Source organism: Budorcas taxicolor, chromosome 10 (assembly GCF_023091745.1).
Source record: "Budorcas taxicolor isolate Tak-1 chromosome 10, Takin1.1, whole genome shotgun sequence".
NCBI classification, from domain to species: Eukaryota; Metazoa; Chordata; class Mammalia; order Artiodactyla; family Bovidae; genus Budorcas; species Budorcas taxicolor.
The window spans coordinates 73,457,237-73,477,531 of NC_068919.1; the positions used below are offsets into that span (position 1 = coordinate 73,457,237).

At 36.4% G+C, this 20,295-nt stretch overlaps 1 protein-coding gene across 1 annotated transcript in view; it reads right to left on the bottom strand.

The window, feature by feature from the left end:
• Window positions 1-20,295, bottom strand: part of KCNH5 (potassium voltage-gated channel subfamily H member 5) — a 391,931-nt gene that overhangs the window by 296,737 nt on the left and 74,899 nt on the right. Inside the window, exon 7 of the mRNA XM_052646974.1 lies at window positions 1,359-1,785. Within this exon, the coding sequence (XP_052502934.1) occupies window positions 1,359-1,785 (427 nt within the window). The remainder of the gene's footprint in view (window positions 1-1,358; window positions 1,786-20,295) is intronic.

A 20,295-nucleotide genomic window follows, 5' to 3' on the forward strand; every position in this document is an offset into this window, starting at 1 on the left:
AAAAAGTAGTATAATAATAAATACTATATCTGACAAAATGTTGTCTCTGAATTTATAAAGCACCTCTTCTGCCAATACATCTTATCTGAAGATACTTCAGTATGTAGGCAGCACTTTAATTAAGAGATCATCAAGATCTTGTTGTGAGAACACTTTCCTCCTAAAAGCCTGTGGAGCAAACATCACTTGGAATTGACACTCTACCTCTCGCACTTTTAAGCAGCAAAGAGAATCTGTGTGTTCTTGTTTCTGTACCCAATTAAAAGAGTATGGAAAACTAAACACTGTTAACATCAGTGTCCAGTAACTTGCAGACATTCTGAACTCTGCAAAATACCTTATTTAGACCCAATATACTGACCTTCCACAAGTCAAATGACATTCCTAGACTCTAACATTTTTCCCATTATTGTCAAAATATAAAATTGCATAACATGGAATCTCAAAAAGGATGGCTTAGACCAAAAACAATTAACATGACCCAAAGGCTACATAGTAACACTAATCATAACTTCAGTCCTAAGGTTATTCCAGGTCTCAGAACTAGGCTTGGATAAATCATCCAAGTCAATGTGACACATGGTGTATATGGTGGTGAAGTCTCCCTAAAAATCTCCTTTTTCAACAGCTTCTTTTGCATACATTTCCTTAATGTTCTGATCTCCTGTATTGTCCAGTCTCAGTCTGATGATGGTGATAGAATACCTGGTCCTTCACTCCTGTAGAGAAGCATCCTACTCCCAAGAACATCATCAAGTCGTTTGGTACTCAGGTCTGCATGCCTCATCCTAGACACATTCATCATTGCTGAATGCTCTGACAATTACTAATCCCCTCATTCTCTCAACCTGGCATATATTCCACCTAGAATTCTGTAATGGAGACTAGATTTATAAACACTTTTACTAGTCTAAATTGTAAAAGCCTACATAAGACTATTAACTAAAACATTTTATAAACAGGCTATCTCACATCACATCCTGTCTACTTTTCATAATTTAGTGCATTGCCAACAAAACCTTTGGAATATGCCAGACACTGTCTTTCTTGATGTTGCTCTTTCTTTGGAAATAGCTCTGCTAGGAACAATGCTATAAACAGAATTAAATCAAAGAAATAACATTCTGATTTTTTTATCACTCCATTCATACTGTTTTTCATGTGCTAATACATTCTAAAGAGTAAAATATATGTTTGCATTTCTATTTTCTAAGGCTGAATAAAAATTAAAGCAAGGTAAATGAAATGGACTGAACATCCCTCTGAAGACAAAGTAGTTTCATTTTACTCCTATCCAAGATTGGAGCTGAAGAGCTGCCAACAATAATACTTTTTGAAAAAGCAGAAAAGATACTTACAGCCAACCATCATCATGGCCACTGAAAACATCTTCTCCACGTCTGTGGTAGGAGCTATGTTTCCAAATCCTATGGTTGTAAGGCTTGTCATGGTAAAGTAGAGAGAGGACACATACAGGGAATCCTTGCTGGGTCCTCCTTCCCATATCCCTGCACTGGTATTGTATCGATACGGAGTCCCAATGCTCAAGGCCAGCTGGTAGAGCCAACTGTCTATCTGGATGGTGTTCGTGACTTCATCGATGACCTCGTAGTCCCCAATGCTGTACCATATGCAGGCCAGCCAGTGAGCAACTAGTCCGAACACACAAACCAGGAGCACAAGGACGGCTGCTCCATACTCCAGGTAATGGTCCAATTTCCTGGCAACACGGCCCAGTCTCAAGAGACGCACCACTTTTAAAGAACTGAAGAGACTGCTGATTCCCTGAATAAACGAAAAGAAATGATACAACATTTTCAGAAAAGCAAAGGCTGGTGAAAACAAACAATGGCTCACCTTAATGAACTCAAGCACAATTCATATACTAAGAACATACACATACATAATACAGCTCTGACTTTAAGCCAACAAAAATGTTTAAAAGATAAAGAAAGTTTTTATGTGCAGATTCCTTCCCACAAGGAAATAAGATATTTGTGAATTATTAGACTTACAAAAAGTTTCATTAGGTAAGACCCAGTTTATTCTCATAAGGGGAGTATAAATAGCACAGAGAAAAACCAAAGAAGAAAATAGCTCAGATGCAATACACAGAGTATAGAAATAGGGTGATAAATTCAGACCTTTCATTTCTTCTTCTTGTAAAATGTTTCCTCTACTCTAAAAGATTTTATTTTATTTCTTACTTTATAAACATTATGAACAGCAAAACTTCTGAAAAAAGGAATCCTAGTTTTACTGTCAAGCAAACAGGAAATATTTTTGTGTATATTATATTAGAAGAATGAGCAAATGTCACTGCTGCTTCTACCACCTCCTGCCAGTTATGAACATCACTAAATTTGTAGAGCTGTGAAAAAGTGAAGACTTGAACCTAGAATGGGATACCTATGAAATCCTATCATCCTCTAGCAATAGTCATAGAAAAGAATACTATAAGGGAATAGCAGCAAGAAGATTCATATTCTGTTGAGAAGCTCAAAATACCAAATAGAGCATTATCCAAATGGAAACAGAGCATAGACTTTATTCAACACACCATAGACTTTATTCAGTCCATGAAGTTCCCAAAGTTACTTTTTTTGCAAAGCATGCAATAAGCCACTCAGAGAGGTTAATGTCATTCCTGATGCAGGAGAGGAAGACAAAGCAGTGACCCAGGACTCTCTCATCTGATCATCAAGTCTCACAGAGTCCATGACTTCCTTACTGCTAATTCTGTCTCCCAGAGGGGAGACAAGGAATCTAACGTAATTTGAAAGTGAAGTGAAAGTGTCAGCTGCTCAGTTATGTCCAACTCTTTGTGACTTCGTGGACTGTAACCCACCAGGCTCCTCTGTCCATGGAATTCTCCAGGTAAGAACACTGGAATGGATAGCCATTCCCTTTTCCAGAGGATCTTCCCAACCCAGGGATCAAACCCAGGTCTCCTGAATTGGGTAGATTCTTTACCTAATCTGAGCTTAATTCTGACCAACATAGAAGAACTATCTGGTAAAGTAGAACAGATGCAATATTAATGAGACTCTAACTATAGCGTTGTACAGTTACAGTGAAAAAGGTTAAGAATGCATTTTATCATACTCTATATGATGGTATATGTTTGAAATTTTAAAAAAGAAAAATGTGAAATAGAGAGAGTGAAAACAAAGAGAAGGAGAAACAGGAGACCTAGAGGAAGCAAAAGAGGAACAGGAGCATCCTGTCTCAGTTTTCAGTCTCAAGCTCAATATCCTTAGGCCTGGCTCTATTTAGATTCCTACGCTCAAAGCTGTGGCATATACATGGCCTTAAATCAATCCTTATTTCACTTGAACACTTGGGGGAGGGGAGATATTGAAATTCAAACACTTCAAAAGGGTAGCATTAATAAAATTCAGATGATGAGTGGCATCATTCAGTGACATGAGATGTTGAGAGGTAAGAAGATTCAAGAGAGTCTGGAAGCTCTCAAATCAAAGGAACTATGTAATTATGAACAAGAAGACCAAAATAAGTATTTATCAAGCATTTCTATATGTCAGGCTATGAGTTGGGCCCTGGGGACATTAAGACAAATATGCCTGGCTTCTGCTCTAAAGAAACCTGTAGTCAAAATGCATGAACTCAAACAGGGTTAAATTTAAAAATAAATACAGTGCTGTAGATGTTTTCTTCCACTTGGCTCCAATTTTTTAAAGAACCGTGGTACTTCTATTTAAATACTACAGAGAAAATTTATTTCTACTATAATATTTTTTCTAAAAACAAAGGAAAAAGACACGGAGTCTTTATCCCCAAATCAAACTAAAAAATAGCCATAACCTTCAGCTAGACTGTGAAGAATCAGGACCTACTAGAATTAAGGCCAAATGATGGAAGAACATACTCTCTTGACCTCTGATGTGGGCAGATCTCTACGAGAGAAGGTGATCCACCCTGAGGACCACCTGCTCTAGATGCCAATCAATCAAAAAGCACCATTTTCTGTAGCCATGTTCAATATCATTTCAATATTACAAAATATTTGGTAAGAATTGTAAAGGGTTCTATGATACCACTTCCTCCTAGATCTTAGTCAGCTCCCCGGCTGACATCTCTTGCAAAATCATTTTCTGGGGCTAGCCTTATCCCTGCTTCTATTATGCATTAGGATTCTCAATACAATTACCCTCAACCTCTCCTGGCTGATTTACTGCCTATCCATGTTTCAACTGACTTCAATACATGAAGGATTCACAGGTTTACTTCTTAGCACAAAACTCTTTCCCTAAATTCCTGATACAGAAGCCAAATGCCTGCTGCACATTTCCATTTAGGTATTCCATAGGTGTTCAACAGGTAAACTTCCCAAAGGGAATCTCATTTCTCCTGAATCAGTTCTTCATCTACTTCTCTTGTGAACATCACTATGAAGCCCACCCCCTTTCCTGCCACACCCAGACAGTTATCAAGTTTTGAGGATCTCAGCATTCAAACTGCTCAAAATAAATCTCAATAAATCTCTCAAAAAATGTCCCTTCTTTCCTATTCCCAAGGTCATGTCTTGGTCATGGATTCATAGATTCCTCCCTGTGTGACAGAAATAGGCTCTCCATCAGCCACCCCACCTCCATTCTCACCCCCTTTACTTATCTGATCACCCTGGATAGGCTAGCCTGGTATCGTTTTATATGACATATATATATATTCATATATATATATAAAATCATGTCCCTCTCTGACCTAAAATCTTTGGTGGCTCATTACATAAAGGATTAAGTGTTTACGCCTTACTTCTTACTCTGACATGAAAAATTCTTCAGGACCTTGCATCTGTCTATCTGGTCAGCATCTCCCCAGCAATTCCTCCCCATGCTATCTAGGCTCACACCGTGCTCAGCTACGTAAAGCTCCCAGAGTGCCCATGCTGCTTCATGCCACATTATAAGTTGTTCCCTCTGCTTAAAGCACCCTTCCCTCCCACTCTCTTGATAGCCAGGGCCTTACTTAGAGTTTGTGACAAAGACTCTCTCCTCCATATGCATTTCTCTGACATCTTCCTCCCCAACCTATCATCTACATGGTCATACTCACTGTGAAAGTTAGCTATTCTTCCTTTGTGTTATTATATACTCTTTGCTCATCTATATTACAATAATCATCACAATAGTACTTTATTACAAGTCTCTGTGTGCACAATATGCCAGGAAATGTTAAATCACTTGAAGAACATACCTAGTATCAATCACAAAGCTTGTTGTTGATATTATTCAGCTGCTCAGTCATGTCCAACTATTTGCGACCCCATGGACTGCAGCACACCAGGATTCCCTGTCCTTCACCATCTTCCAGAGCTTGCCCAAACTCATGTCCATTGAGTCATTGATGCCATCCAACCATCTCAACCTCTGTTGTCCCCTTTTCTTTCCTGCCCTCAATCTTTCCCAGCATCAGGGTCTTTTCCAATGAGTCAGCTCTTCACATCAGGTGGCCAAAGTACAGGAACTTCAGCTTCAGCATCAGTCCTTCCAATGAATATTCAGGACTGATTTCCTTTATGATTGACTGGTTTGACCTCCTTGCAGTCCAAGGAATTCTCAAGAGTCTTCTCTAACACCACAGTTCAAAAGCGTCAGTTCTTGGGTACTCAGCCTTCATTATGGTCCAACTCTTACATCTGTACAGGACTACAGGAAAAACCATAGCTTTGACTGTATGGACCTTTGTCAGCAAAGTAATGTCTCTGCTTTTTAATACACTGTCTAGGTTTGTCATAGCTTTTCTTTCAAGGAGCAAGCATCTTTTAATTTCATGGCTGCAGTCACCATCCACAGTGATATTGGAGCCAAAGAAAACAAAGTCGTTTACTGTTTCCATTGTTTCCCCATCTATATTTCATGAAGTGATGGGACCAGATGCCATGATATTCTTTTTTTGAATGTTGAGTTCTAAGTCAGCTTTTTGACTCTCCTCTTTCACTTTCATCAAGAGGCTCTTTAGTTTCTCTTCACTTTCTGCCCTAAGAGTGGCATCATCTGCATATCTGAGGTTACTGATATTTCTCCTGGTAATCTTGATCCCAGCTTATGATTCAGTCAGCCTGGCATTTCACATGATGTACTCTGCATATAAGTAAAATAGGCAGGAAGACAATCTACAGCCTTGAAGCATTCCTTTCCCAATTTTGAACCAGTCTGTTGTTCCATGTCCAGCTCTAAGTTTTGCTTTTTGACCTGCATACAGGTTTCTCAGGAGGCAGGTAAGGTGGTTAGTTTATGCAGTTTATTCCCATCTCTTTAAGAATATTCCACAGTTTGCTATGATCCACACAGTCAAAGCCTTTAGCATAGTCAATGAGGCAGAAGTAGATGTTTTTCTGGAATCTCTTGCTTTTTCTATGATCAAATGGATTTTGGCAATGTGATCTCTGGTTCCTCTGCCTTTTTTCAATTAAACCCAGCTTGCCAGCTTGTACATCTGGAAGTTGTTGGTTCATGTACTGTTGAAGCCTAGCTTGGAGGATTTTGAGCATGACCTTGCTAGCATGTGAAATGAGTGCAATTGTGCATTCATTTCAACACTCTTTTGCATGGCCTTTCTTTGGTTTTGGAATGAAAGCTCACCTTTTCCAGTCCTGTGGCCACTGCTGAGTTTTCCAAATTTGTTGGCATATTGCATTGCAAAGCTTGGCACACAGTAATATGTTAAGCAATCAATATATTCAGTAATGTATGAAAAACTTTTTACAACACAAGTATTTGTGAGTGTGATGAATTGAATGTGTCACGGGGCAGGGAGGCAGCATAGTTAACAATCCTATATGATAGGTATCACTACTAAAATATAGCCTAGAAAAATTAAGTACAGTAATTTGGCTAAGTTTATGTAACTGGTAAGAGGAGGAGCTGGATTCAATTATAGATAGTCTCATCCACACTCCTTGTTCCTAACCACTTCACTATCTGACCTCATTCTAAACATCACTGTATCTAGAGCATAATATATTATTTAACTAATCACATTAGTACCCACAGTATTGGCTAAAACACAAGCATTCTCTAGAAGACTGAATCAAGAAGAGTAAATAGCTTGCTTTCCTCTTATTCCCACCCAGGCACAGCAGTGACCCCCTTAGGAGTCTGTGAAGGCCCTAGAACCCTGGAGAATCTATAGTTCTCTAACATGGACCAACTCATTTCATCCTCACAATATCAGGACTCCTATATCCATTGTTCATAGGAGGACACTGAAGCTCAGACAGGTTAAACAACCTGTCAAAAGTCATACAGCTAGCAAGGAATGGAAGCATCACTCAGACCTAGTCTTCAGATTCTACATGCATTTCCCATGATAGCCAATGGCAGCACAGTCTTCCTGTCCTCAATCACAATAATCATTGCAATAATAATCTTCCTAGAAGAATATCAAGTGTATCCTCCAGGAGATCATCATAGACATTAAACACAGTCTCTTCTACTGGCCTTCCAGGTCCACAAGTCCATCTCTAAACAGCTGGGTCATTTCCAACCATGACTTTGCTGAACAATAATGTTCCAGTCAAACCAAACTTTTTGTTCTCAAAAACAACCCCAAAATTTCACCTTTTAGTTTGTCCACAGTATCCCTTTCATCTACTTATGAAACCAGAAACTGTTATTCAAAATAAGTAATACAGATATAAGGAAGTTTGCTTTATTTGGAAAGGTTTTTTTTCCAACTATATCATTCTCCATTGTTTTGCATCCAAAAAAATTTACTGCAATCACTATAATCAAAACTCAAAGTTAAATGACTTTCTTTTAAAACTTGATAAAATACTTAAAACTTGAAACATTCCAAATGTTCATCTCTGGTAGAAATGATTTTAAAAGTCATTGCATATTTACTTGATGAAATACTATCCAGAAATAAACAAGAACAAACTGGAAGTATATGAAATAACAAGAATAAATCTAAAAAGTGTCATATTGAACAAAAGAGTATATACTGCATGATCCCATTTATAAAAGTTTATAAACAAATGGAACTACTCTTAGGGATTAGAAGTCATTAGAAGTCAAAATGGCTTTCTTTGTTTGGGGAGGGATTGTGACTATGTAAGGCCTGAATAGGCTCTGGCAATATTCTGTTTCCTAATATGGCATTACTAGGAATTACTAGGTGTGTTTGCTTTGTGAAAATCCCTCGAGCTCTACTTATGATTGTAAGATTGATGGAATTTTTAAAGTATAGTATATTTAAATATCAGGAAAAAAGTGTTAAGAAAAATCCATTAGTTACTGTTGTATCATTAGGGTTAACATTTCACCACAGTACATAATCTGGATTAATGATTTCCTCTGCATCATATGATTTGGAGAGAGGAGAAGAGGAGTCATACTCAACTCAATCCAAAATAAGATTTCACTTATTTTATAACTCACCCTCATAACTTTAGATTGGGTCTCAAATTATACTTAATCCACTGTTAGGAATTTTAATTTAACCCATGTGGTAATACTGGATACTTTGATTGTCCAAAATAAAATTACTTCCTTCTGTACTACCACCTATTTATAACAAGCTCTTGATTCTGTACTTTGAACCAGTTTTGTCTGCTCATTCATTTTCTGCTTAATTTCACTGCATGCTTTCCAATGTCTTCTGTGCCCTCATCTCTACTCCAGTGGCATTCTGCCTCTATCCCAACCTCTGAGCTCTTAGCTCACAAATCCCTGGGGTTCCACTGGTGAAAGAGAATATCAAACACATCAAATGCACAATAGAACACAGCAGGGCTAATGGAGAACTTTCAGTCATCAGCCTTCCCTTCTAGCCAATTTCCCTACTTGACAAGCTCCTTAAGCCATGAGAGCACAGAGAACAATATCCTGGAGATATCTCAGTGTTATTTACTCTTCAAGGTATTTTTGTGGATTCCCACATTAAAAGTACATGGGGTGTCATTAGCATAAAAATAATGTCTTGCAATGATAAATCCATTTAAAATATAACTCAATTCTCTCAATCAAGCCAAAGATAATAGATAACTCAGCTAGTATTCTTTCCTACCTTCTTTCCCCATTGTTTCATAAACAGAAAAGGAGTAATCAAATAACTTATCCAAGGACATACAACAATTAAGTGGGGCTGCGAGAACAGGAATACAGCTTTATAATATTCAGTTGCTTGGTTTTCCACCTACATCTAACATTCTCTCATATAGGATGTATAGTAGATTGTTTGAAAAAAGCAGCTGCAGTCATTTCCTTCCCTGTATCTATACCCTTTAGCCACATGGCTTTGCAACTTCTCCCAACAAAAGATAGACTCTATTTCCATATCTTGACTTGAGTCTAGACTGGCTTTATAATCTACTTTGGCCAACAGAATATAGTGTAAGTGACATTTGTGCCAGTTCCAAGCCTAGACCTCAAGAAGCATAACCTCTAATCATGGTCTTAGAACCTATGGCCACTCTAAGTTGTCATATGAAGAATGGCAACTAGTTTTGAGGAGGATGAGAGGTCATAAGAACAGTCCTTTAAGTTATCCATGAGCCATCCCAGATCAGCTAGCCACCAGCCATCTTAGCAATCTACCATGGATGCATGGGTGAACGTAGTTGAAATGAGCCAAACCTAGCCAAAGCCAGCAGAATTACTCAGAACACAGACAAATAAGTCAAATAAATGGTGATAGAACTATCCATAAAGTTTTGGAGTAGTCTGTCATGCAGGGAAAAAAAGCTAACTGACACAAATGTGAGGAAAGAATATGTATTTATGAGCACATTATTTCATACTTGTATGACATAAAATGGGGGCAAAATAAATACATATTTGGCATCTGGTCCCATCACTTCATGGCAAATAGATGGGGAAACAGTAGAAACAGTGACAAACTTTATTCTTGGGGTCTTCAAAATCACTGCAGATGGTGACTGCAGCCATGAAATCAAAACACGCTTGCTCCTTGGAAGAAAAGTTATGACTAACCTAGACAGCATATTAAAAAGCAGAGATATTACTTTGCCAACAAAGGTCCATCTAGTCAAGGCTATGGTTTTTCCAGTAGCCATGTATGGATGTGAGAGTTGGACTATAAAGAAAGTTGAGTGCTGAAGAATTGATGCTTTTAAACTGTGGTGTTGGAGAAGACTCTTGAGAGTCCCTTGGACTGCAAGGAGATCCAACCAGTCCATCCTAAAGGAAATCAGTCCTGAATATTCTTTGGAAGGACTGATGCTGAAGCCGAAACTCCAGTACTTTGGCCACCTCAGGCGAAGAACTGATTCACTGGGAAAGATCCTGATGCTGGGAAAGACTGAAGGTGGGAGGAGAAGGGGACAACAGAGGTTGAGATGGTTGGATGGCATCACCGACTCAATGGACATGAGTTTGATTAAACTCCAGGAGTTGGTGATAGACAGGGAGGCCTGGTGTGCTGCAGTCCATGGGGTCACAAAGAGTCGGACACGACTGAGTGACTGAACTGAACTGATAAAGAAGTCTCATTTTAACAAGACAGTCTCCTAAATAGATAAGATATGAATGTATAAAATAAACTTTAATATACAGTTGGTAGATAAGAAATGGCAACCCACTCCAGTGTTCTTGCCTGGAGAATCCCAGGGATGGAGGAGCCTGGTAGGCTGCCGTCTATGGGGTCGCACAGAGTCAGACATCACTGAAGCGACTTAGCAGCAGCAGCAGCAGCAGTTTACCTTTTGTGTTGAGAAATATGTCACTATCTTGCCTTGTAAGAATTTATCATGATAAATTCAACAGAAAAATAATAGAATTCTATATCACCAAAACTACCATTTAATGGGAAAATCTATAATCACTTTTTAAAATCCAGATGCATATCAGGGTTATCTTGGAATTTTTTTTGAAAAATTCAAAGCTCAGTTATTACTTTTTTTCTCCAAAGTTCCAGATATGTTTCTAATGAGCAGCCATGTTTAAAAACAACTGGACTCTATGATGATCTTCTACCTTTACCTAGCTTGTTTCACTTCTTCTATTTCATATTCAATGCTCCCATTTCATTTAGTTTATATTTTCCAATTGCTCCATCTATATTTTTATGTTCTTTTGCAAGGCTTTATCAAGCGTAGTAGAAAAGCTTTTGTATACTATATATAAATAGTCTGTATACTATATATATTTTAGAAAACTTATGAATTTTTGCCTCACTAAAAAACTTATGACATTTTGATTCCACTTATTTGACTTAGCATGAACAGAATGTTAGATTTCTAATTTAAACAATGGATATGTAAAAAGCAACAAAGTTTTACTGTATAGCACATGGACTTATAGTCAATATTTTATAATAACCTATAATGGAAAATAATCTGAAAAATAACATATGTGTATATGTATAACTGAATCTCCTTGCTGTGCACCTGAAATTTGTAAATCAACTTTACTTCAATAAAATGTATATATTAAGAAAAAATGATATAGGGCAGAAATCACTGCTTATGAGTAGAGGAACACAAGGCATCTTCTTCCTCAGGATCTGACTTCAGAGCAGTCTTTATTGCAGTCCTCAGAGCTATGTTCCTTGTGAACTTCCCACCAGGGGACAAATCAGAAGTGAGCAAATAAGACTCAACCGGCTGGTACTGAATCCATCCTACTCTGAAAATCTTAATAACTGAAATTGTCTAGCCCCATACTTAGCTTGGACACAGAGAATTGAAACCATAATTAACCATCTATATTGACATGACTTGGTACTATTCGTGTCTTCCTTAGCATGATCGTATTCTTCAGGACTTCTGCCAGGCAAATAGTTTTATTATGCACTATAGGAACTACCCAAAGACCCATTAACTCTTCAGTAGAAAGCATCAACAGTTTAAGCCCTAAGATTCTTTGAACTTTTTGCCTCAAAATCATCACCTTACTGTTTCCACCAATCCTGGACTATGATTGATTCTTAAACCTTACCCAATTCTAAAAAAGCCTACCCTCCTAAACCTTTCCTGATTTAAAAAGTGAAGTGAAGTGAAGTGAAGTCACTCAGTCGTGTCCGACTCTTTGCGACCCCGTGGACTGTAGCCTGCCAGGCTCCTCTGTCCATGGGATTCTCCAGGCAAGAATACTAGAGTGGGTTACCATTTCCTTCTCCAGGGGATCTTCCCGACCCAGGGATCGAACCCAGGTCTCCCGCATTGCAGGCAGACACTTTAACCTCGGAGCCACCAGGGAAGCCCAAGATCCACCTTAAATCACACTTCCAGTTCCCAATAAATTCTCTCATTTTCTCAGAAGACACTATCAAATGTCTGAGATGCTACCAAATCTTTGCAAGATAGTGTTCTCCCATCAAATGGTAAGCAATAAACACAGCTCAGCTTTGTCTTATCAATGAATTGTGTTTGTAGTTCTAGCTTTTGATTCTTCATGCCCTACCTAACTTAATACCTATAATGACAATACAACTATAACTTTCAGAGTTCCATAAGAGATAGGCTCAGAATTGTATCAGTCAGGGAACCCTTAAGCTATGGTGTCCTTGTCAAGTTATTTATAGCTCATTAAAAGTTCTTTGCAGTTCAGATGAAATTTACCCATTTTATATATCTATATATATATAATATTACTTTAAATCTAAGTAATATTGCCTAGAAACACAGATAGCATATTTCCTTCATCAGTTCCCAGAGAGGAAGAATGGAAGACAGCTGACCAAAGGTAAAGCTGTCATGCAGGAGAAATGGTTTTTAACCCTTTATTAAACAAATTTCTTAAGGATAAAAAATTTCCATATAAAGGTAACCATGTTTCCTGTGAGTTAGCATGTGTTATGTGAAAGCAGAGATAAAATTATAGTATAAAATAAAGTAATAAAAAGACTAAATGGAGTAGGAATGGAAGTTTAGAACTTCCTTCAAAGAAGAATGAGGAAATGATGAATTCTCAGCATAGTGATAATTATTATACAAATAGTAAAGAGCAATTTCTAAGCAAGTATCCATGGTTAATTAAGGCAAAATTTTTAAGTGTTATAGTATACATATTGTAATATATTTCACCCTTCTTTGCCTTTATATCAGAGTCATTTCCTAATGCTTAACAACAGGAAGCATTTACCACGAATGAAGATCAGTACACATAAAAATTTCTATTTATGTAAGCAACAAAAATCTAATAAAGGAATCTCACTGCTGTCCTCTTCGCTTATAACTTTCTATCCTCCCAAAGCTAATTTACTCAGTTAAACAGATTGTTTTGTCTCTGTATAAAATTAATGCAAAAGAATATATTCCTGGAATATCACCAGTTTTTTCAAATATAAGAAGGATATCTATCTTTAAACCTTCTTATTACCCAAACTTCATAACATTCTGTGCCACCAATCCCACTTGGAAAAGAATTTAAAAGTCCAACCTACTGCTACTCTGCTCCAATTTGAAATCTGTGGCTGATTCTCATCCATTTCCCAAATCCTTTCCCCATCTCCTCTTTCACACTGACTTCTCTTTTATTCACACTTTTAAATAGTTTGTGCGAAAGTTTTACTCTCAAGCTAGAAGGTAGGTACATTTGAGTTCAGTGACTAAGCCTTGTACATCTTTGTATTGTTTGTCCACAATGCTTTGTACTCATAGTGAGAGATCCCAGCTTGGGGACCTAAACCCTTTGGTAACCCCTAAACATGTATTGAAAGTTGGTAGGGTAGGACATCTGACTGGAAGATTATTTATATGAAAATTCATGAAAAGAAACTTATGAATGGAGAGTTGAGCACAGTAGCCAAAGGATAATGCTAGATTTTCTGAGTGGAGGATTTGGGGTCACAGATAAGATTGTGTCACAAAGATTGCCCTTGTCCCTGTCTTTTTCATTACTAACAAGAAATGGTTTATGTCTCATTCACTTCAATAGAAATATATATAGTGTGACAACTATGTTCCAGGAACTTCAAATCCAAGATATTAGGAAGATAAAATCTTTGCACTGAAGAAGCATAACATCTATTTTTTATTCCACCAGAAATGAGCACGGGGCCTAACCCTTGGTTTTCTAAAGATCTTTGTTGTATTTGACCTCTTAACTTGACATAAAATTGAAGCATAAAAACTAGAGTCACCCGTAAACCTTCCCCTGAGCATACAGATGAAAGATGAGTGTTAGTAAACCACTAATCCAATCCTCAATAAAAATATAAATGTTTTTATTGTTATTAGAAGCTCTAGGATTACTAGTGGGCTTTCTAAAGTAAAGACCTGGTAGTTAACTAGGACTTAAAATTGCAGCTAAAGTTTTTAAAGCAAGCTACTAAGAAACTAAAAAGAAAAAAAAAAAAACTTAAATAGAGAAAATCCCATGGAGAAGGTAACATCCTCCCAGAAATAATATATTTCATCACAGATAATATATGTGATAAAAAACAGCACATCCAGAAACATCTTATACTTTTCAGAGTTAAGTAAATTTCAGTGATAAAGAGGAATGCTATATAAATGATAAAGGGATTAATTCTCCAAGAAGGTATAACAATTCTTGCATGCATGAACCTAACAAAAACTAATAGAGCTTCAAGTACAAATGAGGTTAATCCACTACTATCTTTACAGACTTCAACATCCCTCTGTCAGAGACAGTCAGATCTAACAGGCAAGAAACCAGTAAGGACATAGTGGAAGGCAATGGCACCATCAATCAACAGTCTATTATTGACATCCTTGACTACTTTATACAATAACAGCAAAAAAAAAAAAGCTGATGTGAAACATTTACCAATATAGACCATATCCTGGGCTATAAAACACACCTTAACAAAATTAATACAACAGAAATCATACAACAGCTGCTTTTGGATCACAGTGAAATTAAACTAGAAATCAATAACAAATATAACTGGAAAATACAAAACTATGTAGAAATTAAACAACACATTTATAAGTAAAATATGTATCAGAGAAGAAATATCAAGAAAAACGTATTGTTCTTTGTATTAAATGAAACTGAAAATACAACTTACCAAAATTTGTGGGATGTAGCAAAGCAGTACTCAAGAGGAAAATTTACAGCTTAGAATGCATATATTAAAAAGTAATAAAGAAGTAAAATCAATAACCTAAATTTCTAAGCTTAGCAAACTAGAAAAAGAAAAGCAAATTAAATCCAAAATAATAAGAAGAAAAAAACATATTAAAATTAGAGCAAAAATCCATGAAATTGATAACAGGAAATCAGTAGAGAAAATCAACAAAATTTTAAAAGCTTTTTCTTTGAAAGCATCAGTAAAATTGTAAAACCTCTAGCCACACTAACCAAGAAAAAAAGAGGACATAATTACTAAAATGAGAAATGAAAGATAGGACATCACTACAGACACTATAGACAATTAAAGTGCAACAATTGCAATAATAATAACTATAACAATAATAGAACAATATGAACAACTCTGTAGCCATAAATTTGATAATCAAAATGAAATGGATCAATTCCTTGAAAGACACAATCTACCAAAACTCAAATATACACACAAAAATAATTATTTGAAGAGAACTATATCTATTAAACAAATTGAGTCAATAATTAATAATCTTCCAAAACACATAACCCCATAGCCAGATTAACTCATGAGTGAATTCTACCAAATATTTAAGTAAAAAATTATACCAGTTCTCTACAGTCTCTTCCAGAAAAGAAGCAGAAACAATACTTTCTAACCCAGTTTTAAGAGGCCAGCTTTACTCAAATACCAATACTCAAATACACAAACACAGTATCTGAAAAGAACACTACAAATGAATATCTCTAATACATAGATGCAGAAATCTCAACAAAACACTAGCAAATCAAATCCAACAATATATAGAAATAATCATACAGTATGGCCAAGAAAGATTTATCCTAGGTATGCATGGCTGGTTCAACAATCAAAAATCAATTAAGGTAATCAATAACATCACAGACTAAAGAAGAAAAAGTCATATGTTTATATCAATAGATGCAGAAAAGGCATTTGACAAAATGCAGCAATTACTCATGATAAAAAAAAAAGTCTCAAAAAGCTAGCTACAGAGAAGAATTTCTCAACTTGAAAAAGAACATACACAAAACCTTACAGATTATATCATATCATTTTAAAAAAAGGAAATAACAGGTATACAGATTAGGAAGGGAAAAAAATATCTTTCTTTAGAGATGACATAATAGTCGGACACAGAAAATCCAAACAAACTGACCTGGGGGTGGTGGGAGGAAGGAGGAGTCTGGAACTAATTAGCAATTAAAGGAAGTTTGCAGGATATATGGTCAATATAAAAAAGCCAATCACTTTCCTGTATACCAACAATGAACAAGTGGAATTTAAAATTTTAAACACGATACCATTTATATTAGCATAAGAAACTTAGGTATAAGTCTAACAAAATATGTACAGCCTGTACACTAGGAAACCTATGAAACTGATGAAAGAAATCAAAGAACTAAATAAATGGAGCAATTATGGACAGAAACATTTAATATTGTGAAGACGTCAGTTATTCTAGACTTGATCTAAAGCTACAATGTAATCTCAATCAGAATTCCATTAAATCGTTTTGTATATATCAATAAACATTGTAAAGATTATATGAAAGAATAAAAAATGTGCAAAATAGCCAACACGGTACTGAAGGAGAACAAAGTCAGAGGACAGACACTCAACTTCAATACTTGCTATAAAGCTGTAGTAACCAAGACAGTGTGGTACTGGTGGAAAAAAAAATAAACAAATGGATCAATGGTACAGAATAGAGAGCCTAGAAACAGAACCCCATAAATATAGTCAACTTACCTTTGACAAAGGAGCAAAGGAAATACAACAAAGAAAAGATCGTTTTCAACAAATCTTGATAGAACACATGGACATCCAATGGAAAAAAAAAATGAATCTAGTCACAGACCTTATACCCTTCAAAAAATAAAATAAAACAGATCATAGACATAAACATAAAACACAAACTGTAAAGCTATAAGAAGATAACATGGGAGAAAATCTAGGTGACCTTGAGTAATCATTTTTCAGATATACCACCAAAGGTACAATCCATGAAAGAAATAATAAACTTGAATTCACTAAAATTAAATATGTTGCTCTGTGAAAGATACTGTCAAAAGAATGAGAAGACAAGCCACAGACTAGAGGAAAATATTTGCAAAAGACATGTGCAAATAACAAAGGAGTATTACCCAAAATATGCAACGAACTCTTAAAACTCAACAATAATAAAATTAACAACCCCATTAAAAATGAGCAAAAGATCTGAACAGACACCTGACAAAAGGAGATACTCAGATGGCAAATAAGCATATGAAAATATGTTCATATATCACTGTGTGTGCATGCTAAGTCACTTCACTCATGTCTGACTCTTTGTGACCCCATGGACCACAGCCCAAGCAGACTCCTCTGTCCATGGGATTCTCCAGGCAAGCATCCCGGAATGGGCTGCCATGCCCTCCTTCAGGAGATCTTCCTGCCTCAGGGATCGAATCCATGTCTCTTACATCTCCTGCTCTGGCAGACAGGTTCTTTACCACTAGGACCAACTGGAAAGTCCCCTCATATATCATCAGAAATTTTCAAATTAAAACAAGATATCACAAGTCCTGGAATGGCTAAAATCAAAAACATTAATAATGCCAAAAACTGGTGAGAATGTGAGTCAATAGGAATTGTCATTCATTGTTGGTGGAAATGCAAAATGGTGAAAACCACTTCGAAAGATAGTTTGGCAGTTTATAACAAAACTAAACATTTTACATGATCCAGCAACCTTGCTATTTGATATTCACCGAAACGATCTGATAACTTACCCCAAAGGTTTTGCCTACACAAAAACCTACACTCAAAAGTTTATAGCAGCTTTATGCATAATTACTCAAATTGGGGAGCAATCAAAATATCCTTCAGTAGTAGGTGAATGGAAAAATAAACTTGATATGTCCAGACAATGGAATATTACTCAGCACTCAAATTAGCTATCAGCCATGAAAAAACATGGAAGAACCTTAAATATTATTAAGTGAGAGAAGTCAATCTGAAAAGGCTTTCTACTGTAGGATTCCAACTATATGACATTCTGGAAAATGCAAAACTATAGAGATAGTAAAAGGATCAGTGGTTGCTAGAGGTTAGGAAGGAAGAAGGGATGAAGAAGCAGAGCACAGAGCTTTAGGACAGTGACACTACTCTGTATGATACTACAATATGTCCTTATGCATTTGTCAAAATCCATAAAATGCACAACAGCGCCATGAGTGAACCCTACTGTAAACTATGGACTTTGAACAACCTGATGTGTCAATGTAGTTTCATTCTAGTGGGGGGTGTTGATAACGAGGGAGGTTATGAATGTGTCGGGGCAGCCTCTATTATGGGAAGTCTCTGTAGCTTCTTCTCAATTTTGCTGTCAACCGAAAACGGCTCTTTTAAAAAGTCTTATTATCACACTAATAACAAAAATCAATAATTATAAGGTGACTTGGCAATGTTTCTATGGATTTAATAAGACTAAAACTAGTAAAACTAAAAACAAATATTATGAAATCCTCTCCTATACCACTCAAACATTATTTTTAATTATCTAAAGGTTTTAATGAAAAAGTAATGATGATCAAATTATAATAAATAGCAATTTCCAATATATCCTTAATAGAGGGTCTGAAATTTCTCAAAAGTGACAAAATAAATATATGAATACAATTAGCTTTGATTTCCAATTTTTTGATACCTAGATAAGAGATAAAATTTGCCATATAAACAGATATGCTAAAATGAAATGATGTATGTGCCCATTTTTCATTGGAAGGACTGACGTTGAAGCTGAAACTCCAATACTCTGGCCACCTGATGCAAAGAGCTGACTCATTTGAAAAGACCTTGATGCTGGGAAAGATTGAGAGCAAGAGGAGAACGGGACAACAGAGGATGAGATGGTTGGATGGCATCACCAACTCGATGGACATGGATTTGGGTGGACTCCAGGAGTTGGTGATGGACAGGGAGGCCTGGCATGCTGTGGTTCATGGGGTCACAAACAGTCGGACATGACTGAGCGACTGAACTGAACTGAACTGAATGTGCCCATTTGACAAGCATAAATCAAGAAAAATTATAATTTAGAAAATGATTTTCCTAAACTTTTCTGGAAATTAAAAATATTTGTAATACTTCCACCTATCAGTTTCTGGCTCAATCATTTTGTCTCCTGAAACAGTGCATTAGTGATCACTTTTCCAATTTCAATTTGTTCTACCTGGTTTACTGTGTTTACCACTAATACCATTCATTGTCCCCTGAATTCCCCAAGTATCATGTTTCCTAATTACTTTTATTCTACCAAGCTGTTTGTCACCTGCAGCTGCCCCATATTTCTATGATGTCTTATAATTCAGTTCCCCCTAACCTCCCAGAAATCAAGCTCCCTGGACCTCCCAGAGCTGTGTTCAAATACTACAAAAGAGTTTGTTTTTATTCCTTAGATTCCTGTGATAGTGTCTTTTACCCCCATTATATTATCTAGGAAATTGACATTTCTTTTCAAACAGAATTCTTTCCTTCAGTGGACTCTATCTTCCCAGCCTCATAGTTCTCTTAAAGAATAGCATATCCAGTTAGTGAATTCCTAGTAAATCAAGTTGTCTTCAGAAAGCATGTCATCTGAGACACTCTTGAATATGAAAATGTCATTACATCCTAAACTATTTTGTACCGTATCATGTTAAAGGAGTAAGGTGTGATCTTCAGACTCACATTCTCCTATTCCCAAGCTACCAGTAGCTCAATTCCTCATTTTTAAGTTCTATTTTGTTTTATGTCCTTGTATAATCTACTAAAACCTTACTAACACTTTATTGCTTCAGGTTGGTGAGTCACCAATATGCAGTAAGCAGTGAAGAAATGCCAAGGAGATGGAACTCATTCCTAACCATCACAGGGCTTGTCGCCAAGCTGAAGAAATAGACACACACAAGTGAAACAATAATATCCCCTCAAACATGCACAATTCTACAAACAAAAATCATTCATATCTATTTTTCCATCAACTCTTTAAAAACATCTTGTGAAGTAAAAATGTCAAGCATCCCTTCCCTTTTTTTTACAGATATGGAAACTGAAATCTATAGTCACCATCCCAAAGGCTCACAATAAACAAAGTCCTAAAGAAGCCACCCAATAATTGAAAGAGAAACTTGAAAAAACTGTGGAACCAAAATGTAAGACAACTCTAGTTTGAAAAATGAGAAGGCTAACAGAGGCCCTTGATTTATTTAGAAGGGCAAAGATACTTATAAGTCAAATACTGGAGATAAAGAT